The sequence below is a fragment of the Anomalospiza imberbis genome, chromosome 6, assembly GCF_031753505.1.
Source record: "Anomalospiza imberbis isolate Cuckoo-Finch-1a 21T00152 chromosome 6, ASM3175350v1, whole genome shotgun sequence".
NCBI classification, from domain to species: Eukaryota; Metazoa; Chordata; class Aves; order Passeriformes; family Viduidae; genus Anomalospiza; species Anomalospiza imberbis.
In genome coordinates, this window is record NC_089686.1 from 4821114 (window position 1) to 4839383 (window position 18270).

Here is an 18270-nt window from a genome sequence, read left to right on the forward strand (position 1 = left end):
CTTTAAAGACTTTTAGGGCATTCCACACAGCTGAAGTGACTTACAGAATACCTTATTTATTTTTATAAGTGCAGTCAAACTTACTGAATAAGCTAGGGCAGGAGCTGGGGAAGAAGCAAAGTCATAACACTTTCTAGCCTTAGAGTTTCAGTGACTTTAGATGTGATTTGTAAAAAGTAAGGAAAAAAGGCAAATATAAACTGACGGTCACTGAACAGATGCAGCACAAGGTGCAGGGCCTGGTTTCTGTGTAGCTTCATCAAACACCTGAACTACAGCAAGTGTTGTGGTTATTGTAGTGAATTAAATGCATGAAAAACACAGAACAATGAAAATGGAACGAAACAGACAAAGAAAAAGGGAAGAAGTTAACAGCCATGGATCTAAGAATTTAAACAAGCATCCTCAAGGAAGACTCACATTCCTCATCCAACACACTGAACAAGTTAAGGCTTGAAAGCATCCCTGCAGGTTTCCTAGAAGACTGAAGCCTAGTTCCCTTTTCCCTTAATTTCCATGTTATCTAAGACCTGTTATCACAGCTGACAATGCAAACTAATATCACGTGTTGGCAAGAACAAGCTCCTTAGTTTAATTCCACTTGTGGAAGAAAAATGAGCACTGACGTGCAATCACTTTGGGGGAAAAAAATTCTTTTAGTCCTTTAGCAAGGCCTACTTACAATTAATCTTCTATTATGCTTTGCTAAGTTTTGGGCAAGACATTCATGTTTTAGAGAGCTCTAGCTACTGCAGTCTCTCAGCAGGGGTAAGGGAAGGGTTACACAAGCTGCCTGAACATGAACAAAGAGACAGCAACAATTATTTCTACAACAGAAAGAAAATGAAGCAACTAAAAATAGCATCAGGGAGCTCTCAGAAGAGTGAACTGTCCCTACAGCCCCTCCCAGCAGCACAGGGATGGTGACACCTGCCTGCTGACACCACACTTCATCCCTGCACAGGGAGCCAGTTCAGAGATTGGAGGCCAAGGGCACAGATGATTCTGGGAGGTAAGATGCAAGAATTCCTCATGGGCAGGCAGGTCACACACGTTATTCTGAAGGAGAACCTGCAAGATACGGTGGCTAACAAGGAACCAGGTTTTATTCAGGTTGTCACTGAATCACAGACTGGTTTGGGATGGAAGGGACCTTCAAGATCCTCTCATTCCACCCTCCTGCCATGGCAGGGACACCTTCCACTATCCCAGGCTGCTCCAAGCCCCCTCCAACCTGGCCTGGAACACTGCCAGGATGGGGTACCCACAGCATCTCTGGGCACTCTGTGCCAGGGCCTCACCACATTCACAGTCAAGAACTTCTTTCCAGTATCTAACCCTGCCCTGAGGCAGTGCAAAGCCACCACCCCTTGTCCTGTCACCCCATGCCCCTGTCCAAAGTCCACCCCCCTGCCTCTCTCCTCTACCCTAAACCCCTAATTTGTTTCAGGAGAATGGACATGCCCATCACCTGGAGTAACCAGTGAGAAGTGATGGCAACTCCACTCTCTCCTTGCTCAGCCCGTGAGAAAAGAAGAGCAGTGACAATTCTCCCAGGGCAGGGTATGTAGATAATTAAACAGAAACTGCAGGGAGCACCTTTGTCCTCTGCCAAAGGCAGGAAGCTCAAAGTTTCAACTGCTGGTGCCATTTTCCCACAGTCAGCGTTGCTTCATGATCTGTGTTTGTAGCAAACCTGATCCCTGCCTTTCTGTGACTGATTTGGCAAGATTGGAAATGGCACATTGAAACTGTAGTTTCACAGAGCCTCCGACACCTGGGAAAGGCTCTGATTCACATCAGCACAACCTGATCTGAAGTGCCCGAAGCTCTTGTCCCTGTGCAGGTATTTCACACATTCCACAGGGGAATTACACGGCTCTGCTGCACCTTCAGCTATAAATCAGCCTTACAGCTAAAAATGAGCTACTGAACATTCCCAGGAATGTGCAAATCTGATTTGTTCCAAAGTCTGCTAAATGTATTCTTTCAAGATTTCCTGCTGCTTCTCCCCTTTCCCTCCAACTCTGAAAAAGGCTTTTAAAGGGTGATGAAAGAATGCTCAGCACCTCAGCCAACCCAGCCCAGAGCTTCCTGCAGAGCTCTTCACACCACTCCTGCACGGCTTAGGTTTAATCCTACAGAGCCTGGAGGACTTTCCCGTGGGCTAAACACGATTTAGAAATCCAGCACTGCCCCTCTAAGCAAGGATATTCACACTGCAGGAAGCAGAGGTCTCTGAATAAACCTCTGCTGCAAGGGACACACAGTCTGGGTGTGCTGGGTCACCAGAAAGGAGCAAGGACTGGGAAATCTCCCTTCTTGAAAGGCCCTGGGGCTCTTCCTAATATATTTTGCTGTTCTAAAGTTTTGTTAAGAGGAATCCCTCTGATCAAAGTAAACAAACCCTGTGTTTGGGATTCCCCCCACCATCTTTTTGAGAAGAGCTGCATTTTTCTGGGAAGAAGAGTGATGGAGAGACACTACAAATCCCTCACACTTGTAATCCCCTCTATCCATCTGAATCAGCTGTAACTACCACCTACTCCATAAAAAGAAAGCTGAAATGTCTCTTTAAACCTTTGCTTCCAGCTGCACACAGAGAACACCATGCAAGTGTTTCTGAAGAGGAAGGGTAAAAGCATCAAGTCAAAGAAATGTCTCAAAGAATAAAAATCTCGAGTCAAAGAACTGTGGCAAGGTGAACTCCCCACAGCTTGTAGAGAAAGTTATCATGGGGGATTACTAGGATTGCCATCAGATTGAAAAGACACCCAAACAAAGCGATGTTAAGAGGCCAGAGGCATTTAAGGAAGTGAGAAGGACAGGGTGAGATGAGAGGGACTAGTCAGGAGCTGGATAACCAGCTGCTGCTGCTGCTCAGCTTGTTACCGTTCACTGTCTCCTGCATCTGGCCTGGCCCTGCTCCGAAGGAGAAGGGATCAGAGATGGAAGCCGAGCACCAAAGGTCAGTGTGCAGGGTCAGCCTGGCCTCAGGCACCAGGAGAGCCTCACGTGTATGGGCATCAGGCCTGAGGGAAAATACACATCTTCGCACCAGCACTCTCCTATTTACGTGAGATCACAGCTGGCTGACGCTTCTCACCCGATAAAACCAAAACCCGAGGCTAACGTGTCGAGCTTCATTTTCTGGAGGGCTTTTCCTTCTACTCCATCCTCCAGTTCTCCCTTCCAAGGGCACACTGAGTTCCTCTCCCTCGCGAATCACTCGCTCAGCCAAGCCCCGTCCCAACACCGGGCACAGAGCGGGGATTTCCCCACTGAGGGCTCTCGGGAGCCCTCCCGGACCCTCCCAGGCCACGGGAACGCTCCCGGTGTCCCCTGGGCCCTCACGGGGAGGCTCCCGGTCCCTCCCAGGCCACGGGAACGCTCCCGGTGTCCCCTGGGCCCTCACGGGGAGGCTCCCGGTCCCTCCCAGGCCACGGGAACGCTCCCGGTGTCCCCTGGGCCCTCACGGGGAGGCTCCCGGTCCCTCCCAGGCCACGGGAACGCTCCCGGTGTCCCCTGGGCCCTCACGGGGAGGCTCCCGGTCCCTCCCAGGCCACGGGAACGCTCCCGGTGTCCCCTGGGCCCTCACGGGGAGGCTCCTGGTCCCTCCCAGGCCACGGGAACGCTCCCGGTGTCCCCTGGGCCCTCACGGGGAGGCTCCCGGTCCCTCCCAGGCCACGGGGAGCCTCCCGGTGTCCCCTGGGCCCTCACGGGGAGGCTCCCGGTCCCTCCCAGGCCACGGGAACGCTCCCGGTGTCCCCTGGGCCCTCACGGGGAGGCTCCCGGTCCCTCCCAGGCCACGGGAACGCTCCCGGTGTCCCCTGGGCCCTCACGGGGAGGCTCCCGGTCCCTCCCAGGCCACGGGATCGCTCCCGGTCCCTCCCGGTCCCTCAGGAGCGCGCGCCCGTTCCCTCACGCGCTCCGGGCCCGCGCGCACTCACCGCCCGCGCGCCGGCCCCGCAGATTCGCCACGCGCGCGCGCGCGCGCGGAGGCCCCGGTCCGGGCCGGGCCCCGCAGATTCGCCACGGGCGGCGAATCGGCCGCGCGCGGACCCGCCGCCCGATTTACCCTCCCGGGCCGCGCGTTTCCCGCCGGACGCTGGTGAAGGGAGGACCCCGCGCGTTTCCCGCCGGACGCCGGTAAAGGGGACGCCGTGGCCATGGTACCGCGCGCTTCCGGTGCCGCCGGCCGGGCCGGGACAGCGGGAACGGGGCTAGGATAGAGAGAACGGGGCCGGGACAGCGGGAACGGGGCTAGGATAGAGAGAACGGGGCCGGGACAGCGGGAACGGGGCTAGGATAGAGAGAACGGGGCCGGGACAGCGGGAACGGGGCTAGGATAGAGAGAACGGGGCCGGGACAGCGGGAACGGGGCTAGGATAGAGAGAACGGGGCCGGGACAGCGGGAACGGGGCTAGGATAGAGAGAACGGGGCCGGGACAGCGGGAACGGGGCTAGGATAGAGAGAACGGGGCCGGGACAGCGGGAACGGGGCTAGGATAGAGAGATCGGGGCCGGGACAGCGGGAACGGGGCTAGGATAGAGAGATCGGGGCCGGGACAGCGAGAACGGGGCTAGGATAGAGAGATCGGGGCCGGGACAGCGGGAACGGGGCTAGGATAGAGAGATCGGGGCCGGGACCGCGGGAACGGGGCCGGGACGGCGGGAGCGCTGCTCTCTCGAGGACAGCAGCCGTGCCCGCGGCGTGGGCGCGAACCGCGGCCCGGAGCCTCGGGGCTGCTGCCGCGGCCGCCGCCGTGCCCGGCCCGCCCGGCCGCTGCTTTGAGGAGCGCCGCTGGCCGCAGCCCCGCGGCTCCCCCTCCATGGACGCGGAGAGCGGCCCCGGCGGCAGCCGGGACTCGCTGGGCAGCCCAGGCTCGCAGGGCAGCCGGGACTCGCAGGGCAGCCGGGACTCGCAGGGCAGCCGGGACTCGCAGGGCAGCCCGGACCCGCAGGGCAGCCCGGACTCGCTGGGCAGCCGGGACTCGCAGGGCAGCCGGGACTCGCTGGGCAGCCGGGACTCGCTGGGCAGCCCGGACTCGCAGGGCAGCCCGGGCTCGCAGGGCAGCCGGGACTCGCTGGGCAGCCGGGACTCGCAGGGCAGCCGGGACTCGCTGGGCAGCCGGGACCCGCAGGGCAGCCCGGGCTCGCAGGGCAGCCTGCCGGCGGCCGAGCTGCTGGTCCGCTGCACGGCGGCGCGCCGGCAGCAGCCCCCGGCCGGCGGCCGCGGCCCGAGGCCGGCGGCGGCTGTGCCGAAGCTCCGCGCCGGGGGCTCGCCCTGCCCGCCGGATTCGGCTGCGGACGGAGCCGCCCGCGGTGCCCCGGCCGCGGTGCCAGCTCGGGCTCCGGGCAGGGCCGGGACCAGCCGCGACGGCCCCCGCGCCGCTCCAGGTCAGTGACCGCCGGGTTCGGCACAGAGCTGGCCTGAGAGGCGATTGCAGCCGCGGAGGAGTTGCGCAGTTAAGGAATCTTTGCGTTCTCGTCCCGCAGTTGTCAGCACTCCTTGTTCTCCCGGACTGTTCTGCACATGCAGTGTGAGTTGTGCGGGAGGTGAGGGTGCCCACAGGAGCTGTGGCTGCCCCTGGATCCCTGGCAGTGTTCCAGGCCAGGCTGGATGGGGCTTGGAGCAGCCTGGGACAGTGGACGTTGTCCCTCTCCATGGAGGCAGGAATGCTCAATCCCTGTTAAACATCCCTGGTTGAAGGATGTGATGCCTCAGGTTTTAGCTTTTCTATTTTTTGCATTCTGTGCTGCTTTAGTGTGTGGGTTCATATTAGGGGATGGCGAGCTCTCTTCACAGAGCAGGGAGACAAAACAATTCCTTCTCTAGCTGGGGACCAAGGACAAATCTCAGGCTCAAGACCACAAACAGCATGGAGTGAAGAGAGAAAAACAAGCAGGATGGGACTGCATAAGCTAAAGCTGGAATTGGACAATGAACTCCAATATGCAAATGGACCAAAACTTATAAAAGCGTGAGACCCCATGACCTGTGGTCCATTTTTGTGACCATTTTGGGTTGTGCTGCCCAAGGTGGATCTATTTGAGGACTTTTAATATATCCCTGCTTTATTCTTTAACTCCATCTAGTTTCTGTTCTAGGTCAGCCTTCACAAGGCATCAGTTGTTTAGTAATGTTCTGTTTTTCAGAGGTTTCCCCATGCTGTAAATCGAATTTCTCATTCAGACTCACAGAATTCCTTGATGTTTTTAGGCTTCAGCACAATCTCTGTGGTCATTTGTGTTATGAGAGTCATGATGTCTAGGCCTTCAGAGATGAGGGGAATGTGGAGCTGTACAGAAAATGCACCACAAATGATTCTGACCACAGAAAAACTGCTTTTATTTTAGGAGTCCTAAGCACCAAAGCATATCCAGAATGCCTGCTTCCAGTTGAAAATTCCAAGCCCATGTTTTTATCCCAAATGGTAAGAAAAGCTGTTGCTCCTTCCTGCAATTCTGAGCCCAGATAACACCATTTTCCTCAAAAAGCTGCAGGTCCTCTAAAAGCAGCACAAGATTTTCCTCAGCCTCTGCATCACAGCTGTGCAGCTGCTTTTTCTCTTTGAGTTGCTGCCAGTGTGGTGTTACTGCTGGTGCTTTTGGAGGGGCTTTATTTAACACTGAGTGCTTAATTCTGTGTGTGTGAGCAATCCTGGTTTGTCCAAGGTTAGCAGCTTCTCTAAACTTCAGCAGGTACAGTTTCACTACTGCTTCTTTGGCCACAAATGAAAAGAATAAACTCCCTTAGCACACAGAATATATGGTCTTGATTTGAATTGTGTTTGTGGAGTTTTAGTCCCTAAAATGCCACGTGAGTTCTTGCCAGCAATGTCCAGACCCTTCTGTGGCAGAGGTCTTCACATGTTTTGTGCCCAGACCTTTCTGTTGCTCTGTGCAAATGGTTCCATTTGTGTGCTCAGCAGTTCCATCTGCCTCCAGAATTTTGGCTGCAGAGGCTTTGATCTCTGCTTTTTCTGCTCTTGTCCTCAAGGATCCTCCTGGAGAAGCTGCAGCACAAGATGATCTTTTGGTGCTGCTGGAAGATAGCAGAGGACCGGAAGGTAAAACACAGCAATCACCCTTTGTTTGTAAGGAGACTGATTAATTAAAGGAAAAAAGGAGCTTTTAGGTATTTTTTTCATTATAGAAACTTCTGAGTGAAAATATTCAAAGGTTGCTTTGATAAAAAGGCAATAATTGTAACAAACATTCTTTAATTTTGTAAATTTTATCTCATTGCTGGCATTACATTTTTTTAATGAACTGAGTGGGACTTCTGCCAGTGTGCCAGTGTTGAGATTCCTTTTATTAACCAGATATTCATGCCTCTGACTAGGCAGTTTGGGGAAGGGGCTTGTTTTGATCCATTTTCCTCTTGTGAATTATTGTACTACAAGAGCATATTTTTCTTCAAGCAGCCTGTACCAAAGAAGTGTCTTTCTAATCCTTAGCAATCCTAGAAATCACAATGTCAGTGTCTTTTCCTTTAATTTCTGATTCTGCCAATTTCAGTCAGATTTAGGGAAGTGAAGGCTTTTTGAAGAAAACACACTTATGCAGGTTTCTTAGATATCTGGAGCTGTGCAGAGGAGAAAATACACAAATAATCCCCTAGTTAAGACCAAAAATCAGTACTTTTACACTCACAGGCTGCAGCTACCTGACTTAGCAGCATTTGCCTCCTCTGCCCAGCTAACAGTGGGTGAGGGAGAACCTGCAATGCTTTTACCACGATTTACACCTGTTAACAAAACTTGTAATTTATGATAATGGCACGGAAATACTCTTTCTGGGGTTTTCTTAATGAAACTTTTTTTCAAGTCAGAATTTGCAGCATTTTATTGACTGGGTTGTCTGAGCTCGAGTTGCCATTGAGACTTTACTCAGCATTACTGGACTTTATTGACAGCAGCATTCAGTGCTATAAAAATTGTGTTAATTGAAGCCTGCTCTTGCTCTTACCATTATTTAAGTTTTCTACTTACTGAAGGAAACAGTTTGTTGTTGCAATAGATGATGTAATTCCTGCAGGCAACAGATTCTTCACAGCAAAGTTAAATGTATTGAAATAATACTTTGTCTCTACCTGTGAAATAGACATTTTGTGCCAATTATCTCAACAAAGGATGTTTGTCCTTCCCCACAGATGATGTTTTTATTTCTCACTATGCTACTGGCCAGAAGGAGGCTCTGAGAGCAGCATTAATGCAAAAGTAGGTGTGAATTATTGTTGGTGTCTGAGGGAGAAGTGGTTTTTTACAGTTCTCTGTCAGTGTTCTTTTTCTGTGTTTTCAGTTGATTTTATTCCCTGGAGTATCTTATGTCAAAACTTCCAGGAGAAATGCTGTGTGTGGGAAATACTTGCTTGGAGGAGATATGAAGAAAATGCTGTTTACAGGCACATTTTTATTTTTCTAGAAGTCAGATTATTCCTGTTCATAAGGAGGTGAAGGTACAGCTCCTGGGAAGTGTCCCCACAGAAAAAAGGGAAGGTGCTGGGGGTGACACCAGGTCAGCACCCAGGGAAGCTGACACTGCAACAACCATTGCAACAACCATTGCAGCAGCCACTGCTGCTGCCATTGCCACGACAGCTCCCCTTCTCAAGGTGAGTGGGAGTAGCAGTTCTTTGTCATCTTAAAATAGTAAATGCTCCAAACAAGCCTGAAATTGTTGACAGTAGCTCCAGAGAGCCTGAATGTGTCTGCTCACTGCTTTGTGTGTTTGTCATCTCACACTCACTGACCAATATACCAGAGGGAACGAATTTGAATTTAACTAAATGAGCAGAAGACAGAGAATATTTGATTTATCTATAAGAAATTCACAATATTGCTAAACCACCAAAAGTTTAAGGCTAAACAGAATTTTGTTTATTTTGGGATGCAAATCCAGGATTCTGTGAAGGATGTTTTGTTCTTTTGATGCTCACACATCTTCTGCAATAATGGGTTCCCCCCCGCTCCCCTTTTTTTATTTTTTTTTTAATCCTTTCTTGCAGGTTCAAAATGATTTGGAAGCAAAAGTGAACTCAGTTTCAGAGCTGCTTCAGAAACTGCAGGAGACAGACAGGCAGCTGCAACGACTGTCTGAACAGCAAAAAAATCTGAAGGCTCAACATGAGGAACCCCACTACCACCAGAGAGTCAGCAAGCTTGAAAAGCAAATGAATGCTTTCATGGTGCAAAGGATTCAGCACCTGGAAAAGCTACAGGAGCAACAAATGAATATTCAGGTATCTAAGTCACAAGGCAGAAACTTCAGGTTAATAATTTCTTCTGTATCTCAGTATTAATGTTGTAATAATTTGGATTGTTTCTTAGTATTAGAAAGAAAGAAAGTTCAGTAGAAATGGATCAAAAGAAGTGAAAGCATTCAACAATGAGAAAGGCACTGAGGGGCTGGAACATGTCCAGAGAAGGGAATGGAGCTGGGGGAGGGTCCGGAGCCCCAGGAATGATTGAGGAGCTGGAGGGGCTCAGCCTGGAGGAAAGGAGGCTCAGGGGAGACCTTGTGGCTCTGCACAGCTCCTGCCAGGAGGGTGGGGCTGGTGCAGGTCAGGCTCAGCTCCCAGGGAACAGGGACAGGACAAGGGGAAATGGCCTCACGCTGCACCAGGGTAAGTTTTGGTTGGGTGTTAGGGAAAATTCTTCACTGAGGGGTGGTCAGGCATTGGAACATGCACAGGGCAGTGGTGGAGTCACCATCCCTGGAAGTTTACAGAAATCATGGATGTGGCACTGGAGGTCTTGGTTTGGTGGGGAACGTGGTGGTGCTGGGAGAAGACTTGGACTCAGTAATCTTAAAGGTCTTTTCATCCTTAACAATTCTGTGATTCCATGACCAGAAATACTCTGTACTTTTGTCTCCCAGTCCCATCTCATCAGCTCTGCAGTGAACACCCGTGGGCTGCAGCAGGGTCCTGTGCCTGCCTCTGGGCCCCTGGCAGGGCACTGGGAGAAGCCAGAGCAGAGATCACTCACTAATGAAGCACCTTCATCTCACAGGGGTTTATTCCCTGCCACTGCTGCACCTGCCCAAGGTGGAGACAAATTCTTATTTCACTCTTAGTTCTGCATTCATTTTGTGTCCATTAATATTGGATTGTGCATCACATCAGTAATGAGTAGTAAACATTTCTTCTGTGTAATTTGTTTTATTGCCCAATGCTCTTTGTAATTTTTGTGACATTCTGAAGATGTTCCAGTATCTTCCAGTTTAAATTAAAGTGGGACTTTTGATTTGCTGAAGTCTGCACCAGGAGGGGCCTGGACTTAAAATAATCTTATTGAGACATAATCTCTGTGGAAGCCTGTGATGAACTACAGTGGGGTTTTGGGTTTTTTTAAATCCCCTTATGATAGCAGTCAGAAGTATGAAATTTTCATCCTTTTACTTAAGTAGTGCAGAAATGCTTTGCATTTTTCTGCAGAATTTATAGACCTGGCATGGGTTTTTTTCCCTAGTTTTTTTTTTTTTTTTTTCCTGGAGTCTGCAAGGGCAGGTAGTGATAGGACAAGGGGGAATGGCTCCAAACTGAAGGAATGTAGGTTTAGATTAGATGCCAGGAAGAAATTCTTGTGAGGGTGGTGAAGCCCTGGCACAGGTTGCCCAGAGATGCTGTGGGTACCCCATCCCTGACAGTGTTCCAAACCAGGTTGGACAGGACTTGGAGCGACCTGGGATAGTGGGAGGTGTCCCTGCCCATGGCAGGAGGTTGGAACTGGGTGATCTTTAAAGTCCCTTCCTTCCCAAACCATTCTGTGATTCTGTGATATAATTTCCTTTGAAGAAAATTGTCAACATTTAAATAACTTCATTTTTTCAGTGTTCCCTGAAGCATATTCAAGAAATTTTCCAAGTCATGGAGTTCATACACAAAAATCAACTCTGAAGACACCAGTTCCTCGAAGATATGCTCCAGAACCTGTACCCAAAAATGGGAAAATCTCAGAGAAAGAAAACTCTGTAGTAGAAAAAGAAAATATTCCCAAACCTACAAGAGATGGTATTGTCCTCCACTGGCCTAACTAGTATGGCCTGGTGGTTACTTTGTGTATTTCTCACATTTTCTGACCTTTTCCCTTGGGTTGCTGGCACTTAAATGCATCTGTTCAGAATATTTGGAATCTACATTTGGGAAGGGTTAATTTTGTGTATAAGTCACTCTTAAGTAACTAAAAACTTAAAGAGAGTGCTGATTTAATTTATAGAGTTTCAGCAGGACTGCTCACTGAAATATTTTTTCAAAGTCAAGTTTCAGGAAGATTAGACAGAATAATGTAAAACTTGTGAGCTACTCAATAACTTTGTCATTATCATTGGTTAAACTGAATTTTCATTTTATTTTTACGTGGGTCCACAAGACTTCTGGGTTATTATATTGAAAGCAGCAGATGTAAAGCAAATGTGATTTTCTTTTACTGCTTTTGATCAGGTTCTGTCTCTGTTGCAAAGCTGTCAGGTATTCCTATTGTTCAGTGGCTCCAGGAATAAATGAAATAAGACAAAAGAAGAAGCATGCTGTCCCTAATGTCACAGATTTGTTCTCAGTGACTCAGTTCATTGCCATCCCAGTTCCATCTAGCTTTGCTAATTTAAAGCAATGTCAGCAAGACAGATTAGTGTGTGTGGTTTATAGTGACTTGCCTTATCTGAAATAGATCTGTATATTTAAATTTTAAAAATATTTTACTCTCCTTGGTGAGTATAGTGAAATACCTGGAAAGGAAAATAAAATATTAAATATATTGAACTAACTTACTTTCTTTTTTTCTGCTTCATTTCACTTCATTGTAGGTGAAGGGAAAGGTCTGGAACACATTTTGAATTCTCAAGAAGCACCACTAAAGCAAGTAGAATATTCCAAGAAGACAGCGCTAAACAGCAATGAAAGGAGCTGGCATTCTGAGAGACACAGGTGGATAAACACAACAATCCAAAACGGAGGGAGAGTTTGTGTTTCCATGAATTTCCATGAAATTGAGAGAGGTGCATTAGACACTGATGCTCTGACAGTCCCTGGTGTGGCCCTGCAGTCTGGCACAGCTGTGCTGTAGTATTTCTGTGTTGGCATTACTTTTGGCAGGACCTGAGGGAATGGCTGGAGCTGTGCCAGGGCAGGTTTAAGTTGGATATCAGGAAAAGATTCTTTCCCCAGAGGGTGCTGGCCACTGAACAGGCTCCCCAGGGAATGGGCACAGCCCCAAGCTTGACAGAGTTTTGACAACACTCTAAGGGACAGGGTGGCATGGTTGGGGTGTCTGTGCAGGGCCAGGAGTTGGACTCTGATCCTCGTGGGTCCCTTCCAGCTCTAATAGTCCAGGATTCTGTGGTTCCTGTTGAACTGCAGGCAGATGAAGTCTATCCTTTTTGCTAAGGATAGCTCACAACACCTTTCTCAGAGGTCAGCAGGTTGCACTTGGAGTGTTTTACAGGAGCAGCATCCACCTAACAATTCCTAAGATTTAAAATGGGTGAAAAAATGTTCTTAGCCATGCACTCTGAAGCATATTTTCCCCAGGCAATAATTTAAAGTTATAATTTCACTAATACAGTGAGAAACTTCTCATATATGCTGCCTAATTTAGAAAAGTGTGCACAAAGATGTTAATTGCTTCAAATGGAAAGATATCCAGAGTTTAAATGTTGCTCTATTAGATGTAATTTCACTATTGAAAATAAAAGGATTGAGCTGAAGGTGTTAAGTGGTAAACAGAGAAAACCCAATAACCTCTCTATTACTTCAGATGCCAAAGCAAGTTCCAGTTTAACTAAAGGTTTGGTACTTGCACTGTAAATTCCTGCTTGGTTTCACAGTTGAATCCTTTCTTGGGGCGCTTCAGGAGCCACGAGAGGTGTAACAGGAGTGTTTCTCCCCTCAGACACAATGCTTTGCCTGCAGACTCAATTTCTTTTGAAAGCTGCAATTCAATTGAGAAAACAGTGCAAAAAGCAGATCATTTACTTCAAGATCTTGGCAAGTTGAGAAGAGAAATGCACAACATTCTGCAGGTAAAGTCAGTCTAATCACAATGAGCAGGGGTTTGAAGAAGGGGAATAAAAAATGTGGAGAAAAACATAGAGGTCTGATATTAATAAAAGTGTTGCTCTTGCTTCTACACCTGTAAAATTAACATCTGTTAATTACACATCTGTTTACAATTAATTGAAATATTGGAGTCTCTGTGTGTGGAAGAGCTTTGAGCCTGAATAATACTCTAGGTGTGCAGTGGACTCTGACTGCCATTGTCCCAGACATAAAATAGGTGAGAGAGGGAAGGACAGAAAGAGAAAAAAAAAAAAGTTTGTTTATTTGTTTGTTTTAAGGTTTTGGATATTTTCAGTGCCTGTTCTCTGCAGATCTACAGAGCTGATGTAATTTTCCCATTTGGAAAAGAACAATATTCCATTTATCTCCAGTCAGCTTTAGGCCTGATTTAAGCATTTCCTTTCTCATTTTGTCACTTGTTTTTTGTCTCGAGTGCTGTTCACTAGGAATTGCCTGGCACAGAATCCTTGTGCTGTTTCTTGTGCTACTGATTTTGTTCCTTTGAGGGTGCAAGATCTGCTTCTGTGCTGGCAACATGGAGCTTTTGACAACTGAGGCTTTTATCTCTTACCCTGTTGCCATTCCTGGCTCTACCTGTCTGCTATGGTCCTTTCTGTCCTTGTCAATATACACAGTGAGAAAGGAGAAAAGCTTGAAAATTCACCTCTGTGAATTGGCTTGAAATGTAATAACTCTGATTCTGCTGGTTCATTTCTGTGGTTGGAAGTTTCAACTTGCATATTTCCCTAAAAAATATTTTGTATTATCTGTCTGGCTTTTGTTGCTCTATCTGTAGAAAAGGCAGATTCATCTGTCATATAGCATATCTGATGTATTTTTTATGGATTTTGTAACACTTTGTGGATTTTACATTTAACTGTTCTTTCTAGGAATGGAAACAGATGCCACTGAGGTTGCAAATATTTTCTTACCACTATTGCTAAAATCTTAAATAAATCACATACCTTAGTACAGGCAACAGAGGAAGATGAGATGGGATAAGGAATGGAAGAAGGGCACAGTTACAGAAATTATTTGAAATCTCTCTTATGAAAAAGGTCAATAGACAGAGATGTGATGACTTAACAAATGGAGAGTTGGGTCAATTAAACACTTAGCTACTGACTCCTCATCACTGAGAGGTTTGTAGAGTGAGAGAATGATACATTTTTGGGTAGATGATAAGCCAGCTCTGTCACAAAGCAAAGGTGTGAATTAGCTGAGGACAGAAGGTGGTGCTCTAACCCAAGGAATTCATTGTGGCCAGAGGAACTGATCCAATATCTCCTGTGGATTTTACCTTGAAGTTTCAACAGCTCTTCTTCTGTCTTTTCAGGAAGCAAGTTCATGGAAATCTGACATGAATGATCTTATTAAGGTATACCTTGAATTTTTTATGTGTGTTTCTTTTGTGGGGTTTTGAGCTTTCTACTCAAATGCTGGAGCAGTTTTGAGTGTGTTTGCAGTGAAATCTCAGTGCCTGCCTGCGGCACACCTGGATGTTTGTTAAAGGATTGCTCTTGGACAGATCACATTACTCCTGTCTGGTTCAGTCCTAGGAAATCCCTTGAGGAGATAATGTCAGGGAGGAAGCTGCTGTGTCAGATTGGCACAGTGTGGGCTGCTCTGCCAGCATTTTTTACATATTTAGCAGATCCAGGTACCATTTCATGATCTGGGTCTCACTAGCAAGTCCACACCATTTTACAATCAATCATACATCTGTATTTCTTACCTTTTCTCACAGATTTTACCTGTCTTACTGAGTTAGTATTTGTCAGAAAGTTTCATTTTAAAATGAAAGCCTAAATAAAATTGATAAATAATTTGGTATATTGTCTTGAACATAAACTTTAGTTTAGTTCTGATTTGACAAAAAAGTAACCTTAAAGCCAAAACTGAGTTGTGATCTGTGAGATTTTTTTTTCTGTTCTTTCAGTTGATGTTTCCACAGTCTGGGCATTTTGGTTTCGGTTTGAGTTGGTTTTTTTTTTTTTAATGTACCTTTATTGCTTTGTTTTCTGGTTTTTTTTTGGTTTTTTTTTACTGTTTGATGAAGTTTTCTCATGAGCCTCTGGGTTTTTCCTCAGGAGTGTGAGAATGAATGTAAGAACTTGTTTCCTGTGTTTGTGTCCCTTTCTTTTGTACTTAGCAGCTAATTTATGCTCGATTTTTATCTGTGTAAAAGGGTTCTGCAAAGTGAGAGGTTTCATTGTTCCTTCTGAAAAGTGAAAATGAGTAAAAGTGGAAGAGGATCAAGGGCCTACTGAGGGATTTATCTTGTTAAAACTTACCCATATTGCTTGGTGTTTCTTGGGGGTAGATTGATGCCAAACAAGTGCATATATTTAGAAGACTTGGGCTTTTATTAGGCTCTTAATTATATTTAATTACTGTCACATGGAGAGATTTGCTTGTGATACTTCATGTCTCTAATTGCCATCTTTTCACATGCTTATTAGCCTCATTAGCATTGCCTCTCATACTTCACATCATTTTCCATTTGAGATCTTTTGGATGTCTTTCACTTCTCTAAATATATTTGCAACATAATGAACGTTCTTGAGTAATTGAAGTTGCTTATAGTGCACATGGGCAGTATTTCATATGATGGCATCGATGTGATAACAGATTAATAGGAAATTATAATCTCTGATTAAAAGCTAGAGGTTCTGTTTCAATCTTAGGCAAAAAATCCTCCTGTTGCACCTGATCCTCCTGAACATCTTCTAGCCAGCAAGCCATCCATCCTTCAAAATGTCCAAGTGCCAAGGTCTATACTGACAGAAGCTGAAAGGATTTTGAGAAGAGTGCAAAACAATAAAAAAATCCTTGAGGAGAATCTGGAAGCTGTTACTCATGCCAAAGATGGAGATGCCATGTATGCTTTCATTAACTCCTTGACTACAAACAGGTCAGACCCTACAATTCAGTGCTTTGTGAGATTGATGTTTCCAAATCTGGGCATTGAAGAACTTGTGTTCTTCCCTGCAAAAAGGATTTATTGGCTCTTGCTAGCAATCGTTGTCTGATTCTTGAAATTCAGATTTTTTTCGACCCTGACCCTCATGGTGTGAATTGATTTTGTCAGGTGCCTAAATCTGATTTCTGAGGCTTTATCAGCTGGACAAACTGCTCTGCTGCCAGGGCATTGAACTGTTTCCATACCAACTTGCATTAAAAAGAAAATTGAAGCCTAATTTAATTATTCAGAGCAGAAGAGGCTTCATAAGCCTGTAAATTTACAGAATTTAATCATCTTGCAACAGATCTTTGGCTTTTGAACTTTTGCTTTGTCAGTTGTATTAAAAACTAGTGCTTGAATCATAATGGAAATTTTCTATTAAAATGCAATCTAAATTTGCATTTTCCTGAGGAATGTAGCTATTCTGTATGCATAAGGCTTTTTCAGGCATGTTACCTGCCCTCATTATCTTTTAGGGGATGTCGTCTTTTGTCATCTGCTTTTTTGTTAAGTTGGAATATTTTTGTTTTCTTGGTTTTTCAGTTGTGATCAAAGTAGGAGGTGACACACGGCTGCCTCTTATTCCTAAAATATTTGTAATGATGTCAGTATTCACCAGCAGGGAGTGGGGTTTGCAGGTGGCACCATACAGGAACAGATTTGGGGTTGGGACTCTCGATGGGCTTTGCTTGCTGCCTTTTGGGGAGTGCAGAGGTGCAGAATCTCTGTCTGTCTTCTGGGCTTCTGTTTTTAGAGCATTTAAAGGTCACTACTTTGCCAGGAACAAATCTGTGCAATTTGAGAAGCATTGACCTAAAATGGTTCTTTCTTCTGTTTCAGAGATGTCCTGGAAGAGATTCGTATCCGAAGGACTGTGGATGAGAGGATCAAGGCAATCAGTGAGGAAATCCAGGTAGGGCTGGAAAAATGAGTTCAGATTTTTGTGCTGGGTTTTTTTCACCTTGCATTGTTCTTTCATGTCCACAGTAAAGTGGTTTAGTCACCTCTTAAAAACATGAGAAAGCTGCCTATTATTGCTAGCATGCAGTAAGCTATAGTAAAATAAATATAACAAATAAATAAAAATAATAATAATGGATAAATAATAAATAAAATATTTACCTCTGTTTTAAAACTGTAGTTGTGTAATGAAAACCCCTGGTCTCACTTGCTGGCTAACATGAAAAACAGGCCCTTTCTCATAGCTTCAAAGTTATCCACACACTGCTGATAACCTTGAAGACAAAAATCTCCATTTATTAAATTTATGTTTTATATCTAGGCTGAAATGGCAAGAAATTATTCAGAACAAGGGAAACATGAACAGAAATGTAACAAGAGAGCCCAAAACCTCAGGGCAATGAAGACAAAGAAAGAAACTAAAGAGAAAACTCAAAACATCCAAGGATGCTTGACAAAAAAGCTTTCAGCTGCAGCTAAGCCATTGCAGAAGCAAGTGGAAGATAACACAAGGAAACAGAAGTTTAGAACTTACTTTTCAGAAAATGTGCAGAGCAAAGAAAGAAGGGCAGATGTGAGTTGCCAAGTAGTTGGTTTCTTTTCTGGGAAAAAACTGTTCAGCATTGACATGAAAAATGGTGTGTGCAGGTGTACTAGTTCAAAATGAAAGTGATAGCTCTGTCCTGCTCCAATTTACATAAATGAAGAATTGTAAACTACTTTTTTTTTCCTTTTTGGTGTCCATCAGGGAGCTGTAGGTGGAACTACACTGGTCCAAGATGAAGATTATCTGTCTCGAGTTTATGGAAAACCCATTTACCAGGGCCACCGGAGCACGCTTAAAAAAGGACCTTTCCTGAGATTCAACTCTCCCTCTCCCAAATCTAAACTGCCCAGACCCAAGCTGATAGAGACTGTCAGAGGTAAGTGATTCTTTGATGGGAACAAGGTGTTTTTTACCAGGAATTCCTTGTGAAAACGAATCTGTTAATTTTAGTTCATCTGCTCTTCAATATAAAGCTTAAGCAACTGCAGTGGCTTTTCAGAGAGGTGGTTACTGCCTCAGGTTGGTCAGGGCTTAAGAGGCATTTGGAAAATGCCTCTAATTTAATTTTTGGTCAGCCCTGAAGTGGTCAGGCAGTTGGACTAGATGGTTGTTGTAGGTCCTGTCCATTTGAAATAGTTTATTTCTAGTTAAGATCCTCCTTTCAAAACTAAAAAATATCAGAATTTTTTCAGCTTTGCTTAATGTGTCTCTCACTTATTTTAGATTGTCAAATAA

At 45.9% G+C, this 18270-nt stretch overlaps 1 protein-coding gene across 1 annotated transcript in view; it reads left to right on the forward strand.

The window, feature by feature from the left end:
- Nucleotides 1-6318: 6318 nt before the first annotated feature.
- Nucleotides 6319-18270, forward strand: part of KIAA0586 (KIAA0586 ortholog) — a 66906-nt gene continuing 54954 nt past the window's right edge. Inside the window, exons 1-14 of the mRNA XM_068192113.1 lie at nucleotides 6319-6437; nucleotides 7004-7073; nucleotides 8159-8225; nucleotides 8431-8620; nucleotides 9014-9247; nucleotides 9886-10054; nucleotides 10841-11020; nucleotides 11812-11932; nucleotides 12897-13026; nucleotides 14400-14441; nucleotides 15751-15977; nucleotides 16869-16941; nucleotides 17311-17562; nucleotides 17737-17911. Of these exons, the coding sequence (XP_068048214.1) occupies nucleotides 6420-6437; nucleotides 7004-7073; nucleotides 8159-8225; nucleotides 8431-8620; nucleotides 9014-9247; nucleotides 9886-10054; nucleotides 10841-11020; nucleotides 11812-11932; nucleotides 12897-13026; nucleotides 14400-14441; nucleotides 15751-15977; nucleotides 16869-16941; nucleotides 17311-17562; nucleotides 17737-17911 (1948 nt within the window). The 5' untranslated portion in view covers nucleotides 6319-6419. The remainder of the gene's footprint in view (nucleotides 6438-7003; nucleotides 7074-8158; nucleotides 8226-8430; nucleotides 8621-9013; nucleotides 9248-9885; nucleotides 10055-10840; nucleotides 11021-11811; nucleotides 11933-12896; nucleotides 13027-14399; nucleotides 14442-15750; nucleotides 15978-16868; nucleotides 16942-17310; nucleotides 17563-17736; nucleotides 17912-18270) is intronic.